Source organism: Chlorocebus sabaeus, chromosome 14 (genome assembly GCF_047675955.1).
Source record: "Chlorocebus sabaeus isolate Y175 chromosome 14, mChlSab1.0.hap1, whole genome shotgun sequence".
Lineage (NCBI taxonomy): Eukaryota > Metazoa > Chordata > Mammalia > Primates > Cercopithecidae > Chlorocebus > Chlorocebus sabaeus.
Genome location: NC_132917.1, coordinates 36,707,475 through 36,727,419, shown reverse-complemented (window position 1 = coordinate 36,727,419; position 19,945 = coordinate 36,707,475). Strand labels below are relative to the sequence as shown.

Genomic DNA, 19,945 nt, shown 5'->3' with positions numbered 1-19,945 from the left:
ACCATACAGTATTGTAGAATATTAAAGAAGTTTATTAGGCTGGGCATGGTGGCTCACGCCTGTAATCTCAACACTTTGGGAGGCCGAGGCGGGCGGATCACGAAGTCAGGATATCAAGACTATCCCGGCTAACGTGGTGAAACTCCGTCTCTACTAAAAATACAGAAAAATTAGCCGAGTGTGGTGGTGGGCGCCTGTAGTCCCAGCTACTCAGGAGGCTGAAGCAGGAGAATGGCATGAACCCGAGAGGTGGAGCTTGCGGTGAGCCGAGATCACGCCACTGCACTCCAGCCTTGGTGGCAGAGCGAGACTTCATCTAAAATAAATAAATAAATAAATAAGTTTATGATAAAAATCTAACAGTAGACATTATTGCTTTTTGGAGAGAAAACATCACCAAAAGTAGTTACAGACCTCTTCTGAATACATATAAATTTTCAGAACTTCTACATGTCAGTTGCCATAAACAAAATTGAGACTACTTGGAAGACTGAGACAAATCACTTGAGCTCAGGAGTTCAAGTCCAACTTGGGCAACATAGTGAGATCCTGTCTCTTACAAAAAAAAAAAAAAAAAAGAAAAGAAAAGAAAGACAGCTAAGATAGGGAAAAATATTTGCAAAATATATTTTTTATTAACTAATTTTATTTACTAATGTACTTATTTATAAAAGTGTTTAAAGCTTTTACAAATGAGTATGTTTGGAGTCCCCAAGATCACCCCCAGGTTTGATGATTTCCTGGGTGGACTCATTGTATAGGCATTTTCCTGGCTGTGTTTGTTATGACAAAAGGAAGAAAAGGTGTGTAGGATGAAGTTAGAGGAAACCAGGCACAAGCTCCCCAGAGCCCTGTCCCCATGGAGTCGTACAGATTGCAGCCCAGCAATGCGTTGTGACAACATGCGTGTAATGTATTCTCCCAGAGAAGCTTATTAAAGACTTAATGCCCAATGTTTTTACTGGGGGCTGATCCCATAGGCATGGCCTGCCTGGCACATACCAAAAGTTCAGACTCTCAGAAGGAAAGCAGATGTTCAGCAGAAGCCACAGTTTAGGTACAGCGAGCCACTTTTATCAGGGAATTAATGGGAAACCTCTAGAAACCCAATTCCCAGATGCTAGCTAAGGGCTAACCTTGTAATTAAGTCTTACTAAGGTAGTCTTAGGGCTGCAATGTTAATTTGTCTTTGCATCTTGTAAAAACCACTAGAGCACGTTTTATAAAGAAAAAATAACAAGTATCTTTAACCTCCAGTGATTTAACAATTGCATGTTATTATACTCATAAGATAGCATTTTTCTTCTATAAAACTAATCAAGATTAAAAATAATATTTATAACCAGTGTTGGGAAAAGTAGGAATAGATATTTCTTGTACTACAGATAGAAATGTAAAAATCACACACATTTCCTGGAGGGTTTTTTGGCACTGTGTCCTTGAAGTTTTCAAAATGTGCTTACCCTTTGACCTAGAAATTCCCTTTTAAGGAATTTGTCCTCTAATCAATTAATTTTCTTTTAAGGAATTTGTCCTCAGTGATTAATCAATTAATTTTATCCTAATTTATTGGTTTGCTGTGTAGCCATTAACATTCATACTATAGAAGTATAATTACTGAAATGGGAAAATATTCACTACGCACTGCTAAGTGAAAGAAAAGTCTCTGTGCCTAATCTCTTTCTAATGTTCTCTTTTCTTGGAACCTTTTCATTTAACTTTTTCTATTGTTTTAGAATTTCACTCACTATGGCTATTTTCTTCAAACCTCACTTTATTCTGTATTTGGGGTGACAAAACAAAAATAGTTACCTTTCAGCTCCATTCTTCTATCTTACTCCCTTCAGGGTTCAGAGGGCTCTAGACTTCAGAGGGCATAGTAATACTCATTCTTAAAGCCACCAGTTATATACTACTGCTGTTTACAAGAATGAAAAGATTTTCCGATGAAGCAAGAAATTTAACTAATATTTCATGACAACATTACTTTTTGGTTGGTGTTAGTCTTTGGAGTTTCCCAATTTTTATTTATTTTTTATTTTTATATTTATTTATATATTTATTTATTTATGAAACGGAGTCTCACACTGTCACCCAGGCCAGAATGCAGTGGCACGATCTCAGCTTACTGCAACCTCCACCTCCCAGGTTCAAGTGATTCTCCTGCCTCAGCCTCCCGAGTGGCTCGGATTACAGGCACCTGCCACCGCACCCGGCTAATTTTTGTATTTTTAGTAGAGGCAGGATTTCACCATCTTGACCAGGCTGGTCTTGAACTCCTGACCTTGTGATCCACCTGCCTCAGCCCCCCAAAGTGCTGGGATTACAGGTTTGAGCCACCGCACCCGACGGAGTTTCCAGGCCTGGAGTGCAATGGCACAATCTCGTCTCACTGCAACCTCTGCGTCCTAGGTTCAAGAGATTCTCCTGCCTCAGCCTCCCGAGTAGCTGGGATTACAGACACCCACCACCACACCCAGCTAATTTTTGTATTTTTAGTAGAGATGGGGTTTCACCATGTTGGCCAGACTGGTCTTGAACTCCTGACCTCAGGTGATCCACCCACCTCTGCCTTCTAAAGTGCTGGGATTATAGGTGTGAGCCACTGTGCCCGGCCTTGGGTTTTCCCAATTTTTAAATGAACTGTTAGGAAACAGTCCACTTAGAGTTTGTGTTCTGACTTTATAAAATTTTTAAAATCTGAACTGTAAGACTGAGTAAGTTTCAATTTATTCTTCTAACAAATAAAACAGTTTTTTAGTTTGTTAAATATATTTAGCTGTATATCTCTTTCCCACACTTTTTCTTATTAGAATCAAATATTTATTGAGCGTTCCCTGAGATTTGTTTACAATATCTCAGAATAATCAGTTTTACAGTTCAAGGTTTTAATCTAATTGCCAGATTAAATTATGATCCCAAAGATACGTAAACTAGAGGCCGTAGTTAAATTGTATGTAGCTAGCTGGTTTTGTGGCTGTTGTGAATTTATATGTAAGACTTGATCTTTATCATAATTGTTACCTATAGCATACAACAAAAATCCCATACAAATTCATTTGTAAAAATTACCTTTCAGATGTCAATCCTTTTGCACCTGGGGTTAGTTCTCGGAGTGATATCCATTGCCGGCACCAAGGTGTTAATATAACAGAAACTGGTCTTGAGGGACTACTTTTTGGAATGCTAGACCGGGAGACAGATCGAAAATTGTGTTCTGATATTCATGACACTTTGGGACATATGCTTTCTTCGCTGGCAGTAGAAAAACTTTCTCATTGGCTAATGCTTTGTAAAGATGTCCTGGCAGCTTCTAGTGGTAAGTATTTAATATGTGTTCTTAAAATAATGGAAATTGTTTTACTTCTGATATATGCATATAGATATATGTATAAAGATACATACATGTAAATCTGAGCTTATATTTAAAAGTAATAACTTTTGATCTACAAATCCCTGTCAAAATGTTGAAGGTTAAATTATGTTATAAACAAATGAGCTTTTTTATATTGTTGGGAAAATGTATTTCAAAATTTTTTGGAACTTCAAACTAAATTTTCATACATAAAAATCCCGAGTTACTCTACAGTAACACATACTATGTAGAACTATTGAAATATGTAAATGTAGTTTACATAAAAGTAATTTATGTTATCCTTTCCTTGGCTTTTGATTGTTGAAAAAAAAAGTTTGCTAGTTTTACTGTTTTCCAGAAAGTAAGAATTTAGTCTTTTTTTAAAATTAAAAATTTTTAACATTAATAACTTTTTAAAGGATCATTTTTGCTTATGTAAGGTTGTTATAATATTCCTTATTCTTGTTATAGATATGAGTACTGCAACTCTCTTAAGTAGTGGAAAAGATGAAGAATCTGAAAAGAAGGATGAGATGGATGATGATACCATGTTTACCACGTTAGGTGAAGAAGATAAATCAAAGCCTTTTGTGGCCCCTCGCTGGGCCACTCGAGTATTTGCTGCAGATTGCCTGTGTCGAATCATCAATTTGTGTGAGAATGCAGACCAGGCTCACTTTGATCTTGCCTTGGCACGTTCTGCTAAACTTCGAAACCCTACAAGTAAATTTAAAATCAGTACTTATTTTCCCCAAAGCATTTTTACAGCTTGAGATGTTTTACTGCTATGAGATATTTTACTGCTATGGATGTAGTGTGCTTTAGAATGTGCCATTTGTTTATTGTAAGTTCTCATGCCTTTCATCTTAGTTTTCTGTCCCCTCTACATACTCTTCATCCTGTTCATCTTCTGATTCCTATTGGGAAGATAAGTTGAAGAAGGTGGTCCACAAGATACATTGATCTGTGTATCTGTCTCTTTAATCATTTGCCCAAAGGATAATCATGGCAGTTACTTAGATTTTCTTAGTACATTGTCCTGGATTTTAGCATTTCAGCAGAAAGGAAATGGTAAAATTTTAAGGCATATAAATAAAGTGAGCTTTGCCATCCCCAGCCATGGAGAATGTCAGAATTCATGAATGCCCTGGTAGATGGCAAACTCTCAAATTTCAGAAGTGCTATTAGGTATTTTTGAAAAGGTGAAAATTGTTTATTATGGAAACAATCTTTATCTCATTATTTTTTATCTTTTGTAAACTTTTTATACCTTGTATCCCCTGAATCTGATATTATAGGAAATTTACAAAGAGACCATCAGACCCAGTACCTTCATTTCATAGTTGAAGAGACCCAGAGAAATTGAGAGGTGATAGAGTAACAGTTTCCTTATCCTATAGTTTATTGTCTCTTTATCACCCAATCATTTTTTAAATATCTGAAGACAAATTGTATGTATTAACAATATTGACATCTATGAATTGAAAATGCCTTTTGGGTTATTTCATTGTGTATAAGAATCAGCAGAGCTCACATACATATTTTTAAAACAAACAGGCTGAGTGCTCATGCCTGTAATCCTAGCACTTTGGGAGGCTGAGGCGGGTGAATCACTTGAGGTCAGGAGTTCGAAACCAGCCTGGCCAACATGCTGAAACCCCATCTCTACTAAAAATACAAAAAATTAGTGGACATCCTGGCACGTGCCTGTAGTCCCAGCCGCTCGGAAGGCTGAGTCAGGAGAATCGCTTGAACCCAGGAGGCGGAGGTAGCAGTGAGCCAAGATCACGCCACCACACTCCAGCCTGAGCAACAGAGCAAGACTCTGTCTCAAAAACATACAAACTGGAAAACAGTAGTACAACATGTATAAAATGAGACTCTGAATATAGAGTATCAGCAAAGCACAATACATCATGAACACAGTGTTTTTGTTCATGTCATTATTCAGCAAATATTTTCTGCATCCTATTTTTTGGTATACAGTGGGGATACAGAGAAGAGAAAAACACAGTCCATACCCTGGAAGAACTTACAGCCTAGAAGACAGAGAGACAGACTTCTCAGTCAAATGGTTGTGGGGTGTCCTAATAGTAGTATGTTAAAGTACTTCGAGAACATTAAAAAACATATAGTATTCATTTCCTATAAAGCCAGGGAAGACATCACAGAAAAGGTTATTTTGAAGTTTTAAAGGCAGAGAAAGGGTTAGAAGAGACTGGTGGCATTAGTTTTCTATTGCTGCTATAACAAATGCCCACACACTTGGTTTAAAATCACACAAGTTTATCATCTTACAGTTCTGTAGGTCAGAAGTCTCGCCGGGGTAACATCAAGGCGTCGGCAGGGCTGTGTTCCTTTCTGGAGACTCTAGGGGGCATCCCTTTCCTTTTCTTTCCAGCTTGCATATGCTGCCTGCACTCTTTGGCTCACGGCTCCCTTTCTCTCTTTTCAAAGGCAGCAGCGTTAAATCTTTCTGTGATGCTTCTTCAGTCCTCACATGTCTCTGACTGCAGCCAGGAAAGGTGCTCTGCTTTTAAGGACTCATGTGATTAGATTGGGTCTGCCGTGATGATTTAGGCCAGTCTCCATGTTTTAAACTCCATAACCATAATCGTATCTGCAGAGTCCCTTTTGCCCTGCAAGGTAACATAGTCACAGGTTCTAGGGATTAGGTGTGGAGATTTTGGGCTGCCAATATTCTGCCTACCACACTGGATTATTAGAAGCGGAGGGATTCAACGTGAAAAAGCTGATTGCCAAAAAATAAAGAAATAAAAAGAATGAGAGAAACTAAGAGAATTGGTAAAGCCATGGAATCATAAGTGTGCGTACTACATTTAGCAAATAGTGAAAATCCTTAGGTAGGCCTTTCTTTCTTTGTAGATCTTAACTGTTGTTTTTCTTCCTCATTGTGTCTTGTCCTTTTTACATTAGTGCTCAGAGATCCTCACAGGTTTTTTCTTTATACATTGATATTTTGCTTTTTTCAGCCTTCATTAATAATCTTGAGTCTGCTTTAATTTTTTTAATTTTCCTGTTATTTGTCTACATTTCTCCCACCTCCATTGTATCATATCCGTTTTACTCGCTAAGATTTTCTGTTTTTACACCATAGCAGCCATGATTCTTTCCATCCTATTGAGGATGCCACATGATTTTTTTTTTTAATTTTGTTCTGGTTTTTATACAAAATTGTTTCCAGAGATTAGCCATTTCTCTGACTCTTCAGAATCTTTCTTTTCCCTGGTTGCATTTTTCTTTAATAAACTTAATTGTTTATATATTCTTGAAAGAGAAGATTCCATATTTGAAATTTTCTCTCAGTGTGGAGGTGGATTGCCCGTGTTCTTTGTTATTCATGTATTTCCCATCTGTAGTTGGATGGTAAGCTGCTGTAACAGCTCCCACCCAGATTCCAGTGTCTGGCATATTTTGCTCTGGATCCTTTCTAACAGGATGCTTTCTAACATCACCACCTGCCATTCTGATTCCGAACAGTCATGGCAGAGTATATGAAAAAGTGTAGACCCAGTAAATGTGCTCTTCAGGCTCTCCTGTATCATCTTCGTCTCTTCATCTTCTTATCTCCTATGCTTTAATTGTAGAGAATTACTACTCCCCGCGTATAATAAACCCCCTAATTATCTTTCCACTTTGAAGTTTTTGTTCAGTCCCCTTCTCATACCCACCTTTTCAAGAGTTCACTTCCTGGGATTTAGAAAAAGACAGGTCTTGCTTTGGAAGGGTAGACATAGAGATGGGCAGAGAAGCAGCAGCACTCTGGTTGTTGGGGAAAGTGGCACCCTCGTTACAGAAGCAATTGCCTAGATTTTGGTTTGGTAGATCGATACAGTCCTAGACTTTGTAAATTAGGTGATAGAGTGCAGGAGGAATAATAGGTCTTTTTATTTACTTTCAGGTTGGCATAATATAAGTAGACGCATTTTAATCTACTTCCTACTGCCTTGGGAATTTTCTCCCAAATTTTGGCAATGGTTTATTATACCTCATTCTTGTTTGTTTGTTTCTCAATTTTTTTGTTGTAGTAAAATACATGTAACATAATAATTATCATCTTAACTTTTTAAGCTTATCACATGGGCAAAATTTGTTTAATTGACTTACAAATATATATATATATCATGTACAACAAGATGTTTTAAAGTATGTATACATCGTAGAGTAGTTAAATCTAGCAAATTAACAAATGCATTACCTCACCTAGTTACCATGTTTGTGTGAGACCACTTAACATCCACCATCTTTGCATTTTTCAAGAACACAGTGTATTGTTATTAACTATAGTCACCATGTTATAGAGTATAGAGTATATCTCTTACACTTATTCCTCCTATATAACTGTAACTCAATATACTTTCACCAACATATCCCCATCTTACCCTTAACCACCCAACCTCTGGTAACCACCATTCTACTCTCTACTTCTGTTAGATTAACCTTTTTAGATTCCACGTATGAGTGAGATCATGTGGTATTTTTCTGTGCCTGACGTATTTCACTTAACCTAATGCCTCCGAGTTCATCCATGTTGTCTCAAATAATAGGACTTTATTCTTTTCTATAAAATACATAACCATTATGTATTTATACCACATTTTCTTTATCAATTGATAGATACTTAGGTTGGTTCCATATCTTGGTTACTGTGAATAGTCCTGCAGTAAACATGAGAGTGCAGATAACTCTTCAACCTACTTAGTTCAAAACCTTACTTTTGGCCAGGCGCAGTGGCTCAGGCCTGTAATCCCAGCACTTTGGGAGGCCGTGGCGGGCGGATCACGAGGTCAGGAGATTGAGACCATCCTGGCTAACACGGTGAAACCCCATCTCTACTAAAAATACAAAAAAAATCAGCCAGGTGTGGTGGCGGGTGCCTGTAGTCCCAGCTACTCAGGAGGCTGAGGTAGGAGAATGGCGTGAACCCGGGAAGCAGAGCTTGCAGTGAGCCGAGATCGCGCCACAGCACTCCAGCCTGGGCGACAGAGCGAGACTCTTTCTCAAAAAAAAAAAAACCTTGCTTTTATTGGTGGTGTGTTTTTGCTTCCTTTAGGTGAGGAAGCACTGCGGGCTTCTAGCCAAATGTTTTCCCTTCTCCACTTGTCTGCCACCCACAAAGCAACAGATACTCTTTTATTTTTATTTTATTTATTTATTTTTTTCTGAGACAGTCTCGCTCTGTCACCCAAGCTAGAATGCAGTGGTGTGATCTCGGCTCACTGCAGCCTCAGCCTCCTGGGTTCAAGCGATTCTCCTGCCTCAGCCTCCCGAGCAGCTGAGATTACAGGCACCCGCCACCATATCCAGCTAATTTTTGTATTTTTGGTAGAGATGGAGTTTCACCATGTTGGCCAGGCTGATCTCAAACTCCTGGCCTCAAGTGATCTGCCCGCCTTGGCCTCCCAAAGTTCTGGGATTACCAACATGAGTCACTGCACCTGGCCAGATATTCTTTTTAAACTCAAGATTCTAAAATTAGTTTTTTTGGTAGGCACATGAAAAAAAATTGAAGGTACACAACTTGTAACTTTGACACAACAACAACAACAAAAACTTATTTAAATAGAAACTGTTTGGAGATCAGGCTGAACCATAGAATTGTCACTACTTCAAAAAGACTTTGTGGGTTTTGAAGCCTCCTGAAGAACTTTGTAGACCTTGAGCTTAATAATTTCTTTATATCTAATTTGTGTTGCTATGTCTTTTAAGTTCACTGATCTGTAGTATTTAATCTCTATTAATTTTATCCAGTGTAGTTTTCATTTCAGATATTTTACTTTATATCTCTAAATTCCCCTTTGTGGTTTTTTTCTACCTTTCATTTCTCCCTTCATTATTTTCGTGCTTTTCTTTTCCTTTTTTCGAACATAGGAAACATGTTGATAATAGCTATGTAAAGTTCCCTAATTCTCTTATCTTTTTCATTTCTAGACTTGTTTCTATTCACCAATTTTTTTTTTCTCTCTCTCTTTGTTGTGAGACATATTTCCCTACTTCTTTGCATTCCTGGTAATTTTTTATTAGATGTCAGACATTATAAATTTTATGATATTATTGCTGGATTTTGGTGTGTTCCAAAATAATTTTGGACTTTGTTCTGGGATGTAGTTAAATTACTTGGTATCATTTTAATTATTTTGAGACTTCCTTTTAAACTTGGTTCATACAGATCCAGGACAACTTTTACTCTAGGTCTAAAAGGAAAAACATTTCCCTTTTCCACATCTTATTCTTATAAAAGTCTTTTCCTTCTTATTTTGTAGATTTAAGTTTCCTGACAAGGGTTTTTCTGAAGTAGAGATTGGCAGACTACAGCCTACTGTCCAAATCCAACCTACAGTCATTTTTGTAAATAAAGTTTTACTGGAGCACAGCACACTCATTTCTATACGTATTGTCTGTGGCTGCTTTTGCACAGTAACAGTGGAGCTAAGTAGTTGCAATGGAGATAATATAGCCTGAGACTAGGCACACTGGCTCACGCCTGTCATCCCAGCACTTTGGGAGGCCGAGGTGGGCAAATCACAAGGTCGGGAGTTTGAGACCAGCCTGGTCAACATGGTGAAACCCCGTCTCTACTAAAAATACAAAAATTAGCTGGGCGTGGTGGTGGTCGCCTGTAATCCCAGCTACTCGGAAGGCTGAGGCAGGAGAATCACTTGAACCCTTTGGGGGCAGAGTTTGCAGTGAGCCCAGATCACACCACTGCATTCCAGCCTGGGAAACAGAGCAATACTCCATCTCAAAAAAAAAATAATAAGATAATATAGCCTACAAAGTGTGAACCAAAAAGTGACTGAAGCAGATATCAATTGATAGAGGCTTTTTAGCCAAGGTTGAAGATTCACCTGGGAAAAAACATGGGTAACAGGAGCATCTGTGACCCATGTTTTTTCCAAAGGAGGTTTTGGGAACTTCGTTATTTAAAGAAGAAAGAACAGCAGGATGGAAAAAAAAAAGGGAAGGGAGGGTAAGCAGTGAGGTAAATGGTTATTATATTCCTGTGAGGCTTTGATTGGCCTCAGTAAATGTTTTTTTTTTTTGAGACAGGGTCTCACTTTGTCACCCAGGCTGGAGTGCAGTTGCATGATCTCGGCTCACTGCAGCCTTGACCTCCCAGGTTCAAGGGATCCTCCCACCTCAGCCCCCTGAGTAGCTGGGACTACAGGTCCACACCACCAAGCCCAGCTAATTTTTGTATGTTTTGTAGAGATGAGGTTCACCATGTTGCCCAGACTGGTCTCGAACTCTTGAGCTCAAGCTATCCACCCACCTCAGCTTCCCAAAGCGCTAGGTTTACAGGCTGAGCCACCTCACCCTGCCTAGCCTCTGTAAATCTACATTTTACATGTGAAAAGGAGGAATACAGGAAAAAGTCGGTTATGCATTGGCCTCAGTGTAGAGAGAGGGATGATTTCTCATCTTGTCTTTGTCCTATACCTGTGAAAATAAGCTGGTAGTTGACATTGTCAGGGTGAGATTCAGCAGAACTTGGTTTTAGGACTGGTTCTTAGCGAGGGATATGTATTTGGAAAGATTCCTTGTGAGCAATTTGTGAGAGGAGGCCATTTGGGAAGATTTTTGGCCTTCTGTCATTGTGGGAACGTGGCTTAAAACGAGGCAGTGACACACAGTTGTGAAATTACAGCTACCTGGGAGCAAAAGGAAGGTAGTATTGCAAGACTCAGTCCCCAAGCTTCACTTTCTCTTTGGCATAGTGAGTTTGGGGTCCCAAGATTCTATTTTCTTTCATAAAGTCTAAAGTATTAACTATCTGGTTCTTTACCTAAAAAGTTTGCCAAGCCTTTGTTCTTAAAGAATTAGAAACTGATTTTGGGAAAGTTACGTTAAAAGTATTTTGCATCAAATATCATTGTACATCCTATAACATCATCAACATTACTGTATTGTATATCACTATTCTTGAAAGATTGATATGGAAGTTGTCTTGAAAGAATATAGTATCTTTGCTATTTTCAAAGTCATGAAATATGTGGATTGTGTTTTTTATCAAAACTTTATTTCATTTCATATTTGTATGTTATTACACTTGTTTTTGGAAGAGTTTTCATTTTTGCATTCTATTTTTATTTTTAGATGACCTCTTGGTACTTCATCTCTCTGACCTCATTCGCATGGCATTCATGGCTGCAACTGATCATAGCAACCAGCTGCGAATGGCTGGACTCCAGGCACTTGAAGACATTATCAAGAAGTTTGCGTCTGTGCCTGAGCCAGAATTTCCAGGTCATGTGATACTGGAGCAGTATCAGGCTAATGTGAGATTTTCTATTTATTTAAAAATTTAAAATTGATCTTTTGAAAGATGACTGAAGAAGTGCGGACTTCCTGAAGGACTCCATTTGGAACTGCAATCTGTTTATTTCTGTAGAATGCGTCTCTAGCTCCATTGTCTGTTACCTAGTTTTAGTCACCCCACAAATGAAGAAATAAGTGTCAAGCTGTTGTCACTATTTTTAAGTTGTGATAACATATTAGTGATAAAACTAGAATAGAAATTCCAGCTCAGTTTTCCATTCTTGTATTTAGATATTTAGCCCTGCCCTTTAAGAGATAAAAGGAACCTTCAAAAGAGTGTTGTGGATTTGCTGCCATTATTTTTATATGGCAAACCTTCATAAGCATTTTTAGAAACAGATAGCAGTTGCCCCTTGTATAATAAAGGATAAATTAACTCTTAAGAACAACAGTTAAAAGTATTACTGAGGTCGGGCACAGTGGCTCACACCTGTAAACCTAGCACTTTGGGAGGCCGAAGCAGGTGGATCACAAGGTCAGGAGATTGAGACCATCCTGGCTAACACAGTGAAACCCCATCTCTACTAAAAATACAAAAAATTAGCCAGGCCTGGTGGCACACGCCTATAGTCCCAGCTACTCGGGAGGCTGAGGCAAGAGAATCCCTTGAATCCAGGAGGCGGAGGTTGCAGTGAACTGAGATCGCGCCACTGCACTCTAGCCTGGGTGACAGAGGGAGAGTCTGTATCAAAAAGAAAAAAAAAAGTATTGCTGAAAGAGTTAGATATTTTCAAAGTTTTTTGTTTTGTTTTGGAGACAGAGTCTCGCTGTGTCGCCCAGGCTGGAGTGCCATGGCATAATCTTGGCTCACTGCAAGCTCCGCCTCCCAGGTTCATGCCATTCTCCTGCCTCAGCCTCCCGAGTAGCTGGGACTATAGGCTCATGCCACCACGTCTGGCTAATTTTTGTATTTTTAGTAGAGACGGGGTTTCACCATGTTAGCCAGGATGGTCTCGATCTCCTGACCTAGTGATTCACCCACCTCGGCCTCCCAAAGTGCTGGGATTCCAGGCGTGAGGCCCCACGCCCACCCAATTTTTTTTTTATTTCATTGAAAAGAGGGATCTGCTTGTTGGTCCTGAGATTCATACCTGTACTTATGTTATTCAAATGAGGCACAGTAAACTAATCCTAGCAGTGGGGGGTTATATGAAGGATAAAATTTTGTTAACAAGGAAATAACAGATTTTTTTTTCTTTTACTGTGATTATGGCAAAATCTTTGCTTCAGTACACTATACCTCATCTAAAAGTTGTGCTTAAATATATAAAAAATTTAAAATGTGAATTATGTATAATCCGTTGTTCTTACATCTTAAGTATAAGTGAAGAAATTATAGCTTCTAGCCCAACTGGCTATAGAAAACCTGTATACAATTGTTTACTCCCAAATACCCAACCTATTGGAATGGTGGGTTTCTTAAAAGACTTTTTATTTAGAAATGATATCGCCAGCTGAGAGCGGTGACTTATGCCTGTAATCCCAGCACTTTAGGAGGCCGAGGTGGGCAGATCGCCTGAGGTCAGGAGCTCGAGACCAGCCTGGCCAGCATGATGAAACCCCATCTCTACTAAAAATACAAAAATTAGTTGGGCGTGGTGGTGCACACCTGTAATCCTACTCAGGAAGCTGAGGAAGGAGAATCACTTGAACACAGGAGGCAGAGGGTGCAGTGAGCTGAGATTGCACCATTGCAGTACAGCCTGGGCAACAGAGCGAAAGTCCATCTCAAAAAAAAGAAAAAAAAAAAAAAAAGAAATGCTATTGCTGGGCGCGGTGGCTCACGCCTGTAATCCTAGCACTTTGGGAGGCCGAGGCGGGTGGATCACCTGAGGTCAGGAGTTCGAGACCAGATTGGCCAGCATGGCGAAATCCCATCTCTACTAAAAATACAAAAATTAGCCAGGCATGGTGGCACACACCGGTAATCCCAGTTGCTTGGGAGGCTGAGGAAGGAGAATCACTTGAAACTGATAGGTGGAGGTTGCAGTGAGCCGAGATCCCACCACTTCACTCCAGCCTGCAGGATGGGAGAGCAAGACTCTGTCTCAAAAAAAAAAAAAAAAGAATGATATCAGATTTATAGAAAAGCTGCAAGAATAGAATAAAAAACTACCTTACAACCCATATTCATATTTGCCAATTGTTAATTTTGCCTCATATGCTTAAACAATGATTCTCTCTTTCTTCCCCCAACACACAGTTTTTTTCTAAATCATTTAAAAATAAATTGTTTAAATCATGTGCTTTTACCCTTGAGCATTTTAGACTGTATTTTCAAAGGACAAGAACATTGTCTTATATGACTACAGAATAGGTAACCTCAAGAAATTCAACATTGATATACTACTTTTACATAATCTGTCATATTCCAGTTGTGTCAGTCAACCCAGTAACCTATTTCATACAGTATTCTTTCTCTGCCAGTACAGAATCCAATACTGGCTCACATATTGTGATCAATTACCATCTGTCTTTAGTCATAGAGAGGGAGTCTCGATTCATTTCCTAACTACTATCGATATACCTGACCAACTGGATCTCTGTTATAAGGGAAGAATATCTCAACGTAGGAGCTGACTACATCTTACTCCTGTATTCAACTTATACTTGTTGTATCTAATATAGCTAAGAATCTGTGACTGATGTGGGCTTATTTAAAACAGAAGCTCATATTCCTCTACTTATTAATATAACAAAAATGCATCAATTAATATTTTTGAGCAGCTTTTTAAAGCATCTCCTTTTGAGGTTAAATGTCCTCTAGGGTCATGGAGTGACTGTAAATCTTTAGTACTACTCAGTTGTTTAAAGAAATTGATCCAGATAGAAGATTGACTCATAAGGTAAATACTCTCAGAAATAGGTTTAGAAAAATATAGAGAAAAAAAATCTAACAATAGCAATTTTTGGTATGTCTGATAACGTGACTTTGTCGGAAAATCCTGTTTAGTATGAAACAATAACGAGAAAAAAAACAAGATTTTTGCCTACTTGATATAGCATTCATATAGATTTGATAATGATAACCTCCTGGAAAGCAAAAGAAAAAGGGTATGACTGAGTTTATTATAACTGAAAATAAGGGAGAGGTCATAAAAAGGAAAGGAACATAGAAGTGTTTTTGTGTGTTTTCATCTCAAAACACACAAGAGGCTTTATGTTTACCACTTACCTTTAAAAATAAAATGCCTTGGGCCAGGCGCGGTGGCTCACACCTGTAATCCCAGCACTTTTTTCGGAGGCTGAGGCGGGTGGACTATTTGAGGTCAGGCGTTCAAGACCAGCCAGGCCAACATGGTGAAACCCTGTCTCTACTGAAAATACAAAAATTAGCCTGGCAGTAGTGGCACACGCCTGTAATCCCAGCTACTCAGGAGGCTGAGGCAGGAGAATTGCTTCAGCCTGGGAGGCAGAGGTTGTGATGAGCCAAGGTTGCACCACTGCACTCCCGCCTGGGTGACAGAGTAAGAACCTGTCTCAAAAAATAAAAATAAAAAATAAAATGCTTTATTTATTTTTCTAGGTGGGAGCTGCTCTAAGACCAGCCTTTTCACAAGATACACCATCAGATATAATAGCGAAAGCTTGCCAGGTAAGGAGAAAAATGGAACTTTGTATAGTTGTCTTCTATAAATTCATAGATATCTTAGAATTTAACTTGTGTGAAAGAATGGAGAAAAATTTGGGAGACCAACATGGGAGGATCGCTTGAACCCAGGCGTTTGAGATCAGCCTGGGCATCATGGAGAAACCCCATCTCTACAAAAAAATACAAAAATTAGCTGGGCATGGTGACATACAGCTGTAGTCCAGGCTACTCGGGAGGCTGAAATTGGAGGATATCTTGAGCCTAGGAGGTCAAGGCTACAATGACCCAAAATTGCACTTCTGCACTCCAGCCTGGGCAACAGAACGAGACCCTGTCTCAAAAAAAAAAAAAAAAAAAAAAGAGCAAAACTAAATAATATTTTTATCTTGGAAATACAACAATGGCAGTTTGCCTTTTTATTTTGTATGAAATGATGATATAATAATTAGGTAATAAACATTGTGGTTGAAACATTGTTTTTGACCACACATTATGAAAATTGTGCTAGTTTGTGGGTATTAAATCATCCTAAAGAGAATTTCACAATATAGACATTTCATTGCAAAATTAATCCCAGGGAATTATTCTCACCTTATTATATCTGAGGAGACTCAAAAAAAAAAAACCACCAAAAAATGGCACATTTTCTTTTTTTTGGAGGCTGAGTCTTGCTCTCCCGCCCAGGCTGGAGTGCAGTGGCGTGTGATCTTGGTTCACTGTAACCACCTCTTCCCAGGTTCAAGCAATTCTACTGCCTCAACCTCCTGAGTAGCTGGGATTACAGGTGCCCGCCACCATACCCAGCTAATTTTTGTGTTTTTAATAGAGACAGTGTTTCACACGTTGGTCAGGCTGGTCTCAAACTCCTGATCTCATGACCCGCCAGCCTTGGCCTCCCAAAGTGATGGTATTACAGGCATGAGCCACCACACCCAGCCCCCAAAAAACACATATTTTCTTATGCCTTTAATCAGTTTCTCTTTTTCATATGCTTCATTTTGAAAAAGGATTCATGTATTAAGCTCTAATCTTTTAGGAAATCAGGTTATTTGTCTGCTTACCTAAAGACAGAAGAGAAGCAACTCTCTTCTTCCTAGTTTTCTGGAGTACAGTGCTGTGGTCCATCATTTTTGCTTAGAATCCATGGCCAAGCTTCATGTAACCTCTATGCAGAGAAGATTCTGCAATAATAGGTTTAAAATTCTGACTTTATTCTCTCTGTAGCTGAGTACGAGTTTGCCCTTTCCTTCCATTTTTGAGGTTGATATCTCTGAAACCTTAATGGCAGGCAGTCTTCAGAGAAATTAACTCTTTTCACTGACAGGAGACCAGAGAGAGATAAGAGATAGGTCTCTGGATCATGGTGCACACCTTCAAGTTCAACTAGGTAATTTGGTTTGGGATACTGCCACACAAATATCAAAAAATTACTGTCCATATGTAAATAAATGTATCGTGATTATGTTTCAGAGCACAGCATTTAAGCAGACAAAATCTCCTACAATGCTCCTGATCATTAGAAAAGCAAAGGCTATTAGAATTTTATCTTGTATATGAGTATTGAATTTGCCTTAAACTTCTTTTGTGGCCCTAGCTGCATTTTTTAATAAGAAGTTTCCTTTTTTCTAGTGGCAGGCTTAAATTTGTGACCTCTTTTCCTTCTATTGCTGGGAGGAAACCTGGTTTCCTAACAGGTAAAGCTGTAGGTTACAATTTCCTTTCCTTAAAGGAAAGTAAGGAGTTGGCCTACATGATATCCTAGCCTGTTTGTTAGAATAAATGTCATGTTAAGAAACTTTAAAATCAGGGTAACTCTTAGGTTATAGGAAGGACCCTCAGTTGTCACACAACCGGATACAGTAATCAGTGGATCAATAAAAAATTATTTAAAGTAGGGTCAGATAATGAACATAATGCATACTTAAATAAAACTTTTAAATGTACATTCATTCACCAGTCTTTTGATGTAGGCAAAGTCTTTTCTCTGAATATTATTTTACTAATTCAGTGCTACTTTGTCATTCTTCATAAACAAACTCCATAATGCATTATCTGTGATTCTAGTTTCAGCCTTTTTTTTTTTTTGAGACAAAGTTTTGCTCTTGTTGTCCAGGCTGGAGTACTGTGGCTTGATCTTGGCTCACTGCACCCTCCACCTCCCAGGTTCAAGTGATTCTCCTGCCTCAGCCTCCTGAGTAGCTGGGATTACAGGTGTACGCCACGATGCCCAACTAATTTTTTGTATTTTTAGTAGAGATGGGGTTTCACCATGTTCGCCAGGCTGGTCTTAAGCTCGTGGCCTCAGGTGATCCACTCACCTCAGCCTCCCAAAGTGCTGGGATTACGTGTGTGAGCCACCGCACCTGGCTCTTTTTTTTTTTTTTTTTTTTTTGGAGACATAGTCTCCCTTTGTTGCCCATGCTGTAGTGTGGTGGTGTGATCTTGGCTCACTGGGACCTCCACCTCCCGGGTTCAAGTGATGCTCCTGCCTCAGCCTTCCAAGTAGCTGGGATTACAGGTGTGTGCCATCACGCCCAGCTAATTTTTGTATTTTTAGTAGAGACGGGGTTTTGCCATGTTGGCCAGGCTGGTCTCTAACTCCTGACCTCAGGTGATCCACCCACCTCGGCCTTCGAAAGTGCTGGGATTACAGGCATGAGCCACCATGCCCAGCCTAGTTTCTGATTCTTTAACGTGAAGAAAGTACTTAGGTTTTTGCAAAGAAAGCTTAGTGCCAAATTCCTAATCTTTATAATTTCCCCCAACTTTTAGTTATATTTCTACCAAATTTCACAGAAATATTTATCAAATCTTTCCCATATGTTCTTTAGTTTCCTTAGGAGTAACAACTCTTTCTTTTCATATTCATATTTAATTTCTTTTCACTTTAAATTTAATTATTTTTCAGCAGTTTTGACTGGCATTTTAAATTTTGCCATCAATATGTCCTTAATTGGTAACAATCAGTTTAAAATGTCCTTATTAATTTTATTAAAATTAGTTTTGAATTCTTTGAGAATAAAATTTGACATAAATCCTTATTCTTAACTTTTAAAATGTTTTCAATGTAGGAACTCAAGTCCATTAGCCATGATTTGAAACCCAAATGCTGTGAAAACCAAAAGCTTTTTTTATCATTTATTTGGCAGCAAAACCTGAGCTGACTTGTACTCATTTGGCTCTGATGTGAAGCTAAGTGAGAATGTAGCATTGGTTAATCTTTCTTATTGTGATTTGTAATACATTTTGTTGCAGATACATCTATGTGGTAATTATGGGGTGCTGCCACACATCTTGCTAGGTGTATTCTTTAATGAGGTTCAGGTACCTTATTACCTTTTACCCAAAAGTTGTGAACTCTGAAAAAAATCTTGGTTCAGGGATTTCAGATAAGAAAGTAAGGGCATGTAATTATTGTTGATAAAGTTGACACTATGAGACCACCCCTTCCTTCCTGAAATTCTTCCCTTGGCTCCATTGGCACTGCACCTGCCTGCTTTTTCTTTTGTTTTTCTGGTGTTTTCTTTTTAATTTCTTTCTTTATTCTTATTCTACTTGTCCCTTAATTGTAACTATATTCCATCTGGTCTGACTTTAAGGCTTTTTTTTTTCTTTAAACCTGTCCTTGAAAAAAAATTAATAATACTTTAGTTATCACCTTTGTGTGGGAATTCCTAGGGTTATATAATTACCCTTGAACTTGCTCCTGAAATCCAGACCCAAGTTTTTAATTGCCTGCTGAATATCTTTCCACAAGTCTCTTAGTGGCACTTTGAACTCAGCATGTAAAAATACTCAAAATTAAAATCATGCTGTCTCACTTCTCATCTCCACTTAGTTTCCTTTGTTCCCCTATCATCCCGGTAAAGCAGTAGTATCACCTTCCTTCCATTCAAGTCAGAAGCTTCAACAATCAGCATTTGGCAATTGTTGATTCCTTACTCTTTTTGTATCTCCCTTCACCTTTCCCCTAAAATAGCTAATTGGTTTCCATATCCTGGGATTTCTAACTACAAGTCTGTCTCAGATGCCTCTCCTTTTTTATTCCATTCCCAGTTTGATCCATATCCTCTCTGTTCTATGGTATTGTTGAAGACACTTAGCTGAACATATTACTTACTATCTATATACATTTTTTATTATACATAAGTACTGGAACAGTTTTCCTAAAGCACAATTCTAATAATATGATTCCCCTGTCCAGAGGCCATAGAAACTCACAATTGCTTACAGAATGAGTGTGAATTCATTTTCCATGGAATTTAAATTTTACCTTAATCTAATCCCAGTTAACTTTCCTAATCACATTTCTTCCTCATGTAACTCTCCTATGTCTATACATACAAACCCCTTAACACCTAAACATTCCCATTTCTCCTGCTAGAATTAATCTCTCCCTTGTCTGTTTTTAAGTGTCATATTACAGTGGTAAAACATTCCCATGTGTTCATTCAATCTGTGTTTTCTTTTTTTTTGAGACGGAGTCTCGCTCTGTCACCCGGGCTGGAGTGCAGTGGCCGGATCTCAGCTCACGGCAAGCTCCGCCTCCCAGGTTTATGCCATTCTCCTGCCTCAGCCTCCCGTGTAGCTGGGACTACAGGTGCCCACCACCTCGCCCAGCTAGTTTTTTGTATTTTTTAGTAGAGATGGGGTTTCAC

The 19,945-nt window shown here is 38.7% G+C and overlaps 1 protein-coding gene across 3 annotated transcripts in view; it reads left to right on the top strand.

The window, feature by feature from the left end:
* HEATR5B (HEAT repeat containing 5B) overlaps window positions 1–19,945 on the top strand; it is a 106,606-nt gene that overhangs the window by 53,988 nt on the left and 32,673 nt on the right. For all 3 annotated transcript variants that reach the window (XM_007970947.3, XM_007970946.3, XM_073022921.1), the window contains exons 23-26: window positions 3,080–3,319; window positions 3,827–4,078; window positions 11,474–11,655; window positions 15,222–15,290. In XM_007970947.3, coding sequence (XP_007969138.2) covers window positions 3,080–3,319; window positions 3,827–4,078; window positions 11,474–11,655; window positions 15,222–15,290 — 743 coding nt within the window. The remainder of the gene's footprint in view (window positions 1–3,079; window positions 3,320–3,826; window positions 4,079–11,473; window positions 11,656–15,221; window positions 15,291–19,945) is intronic.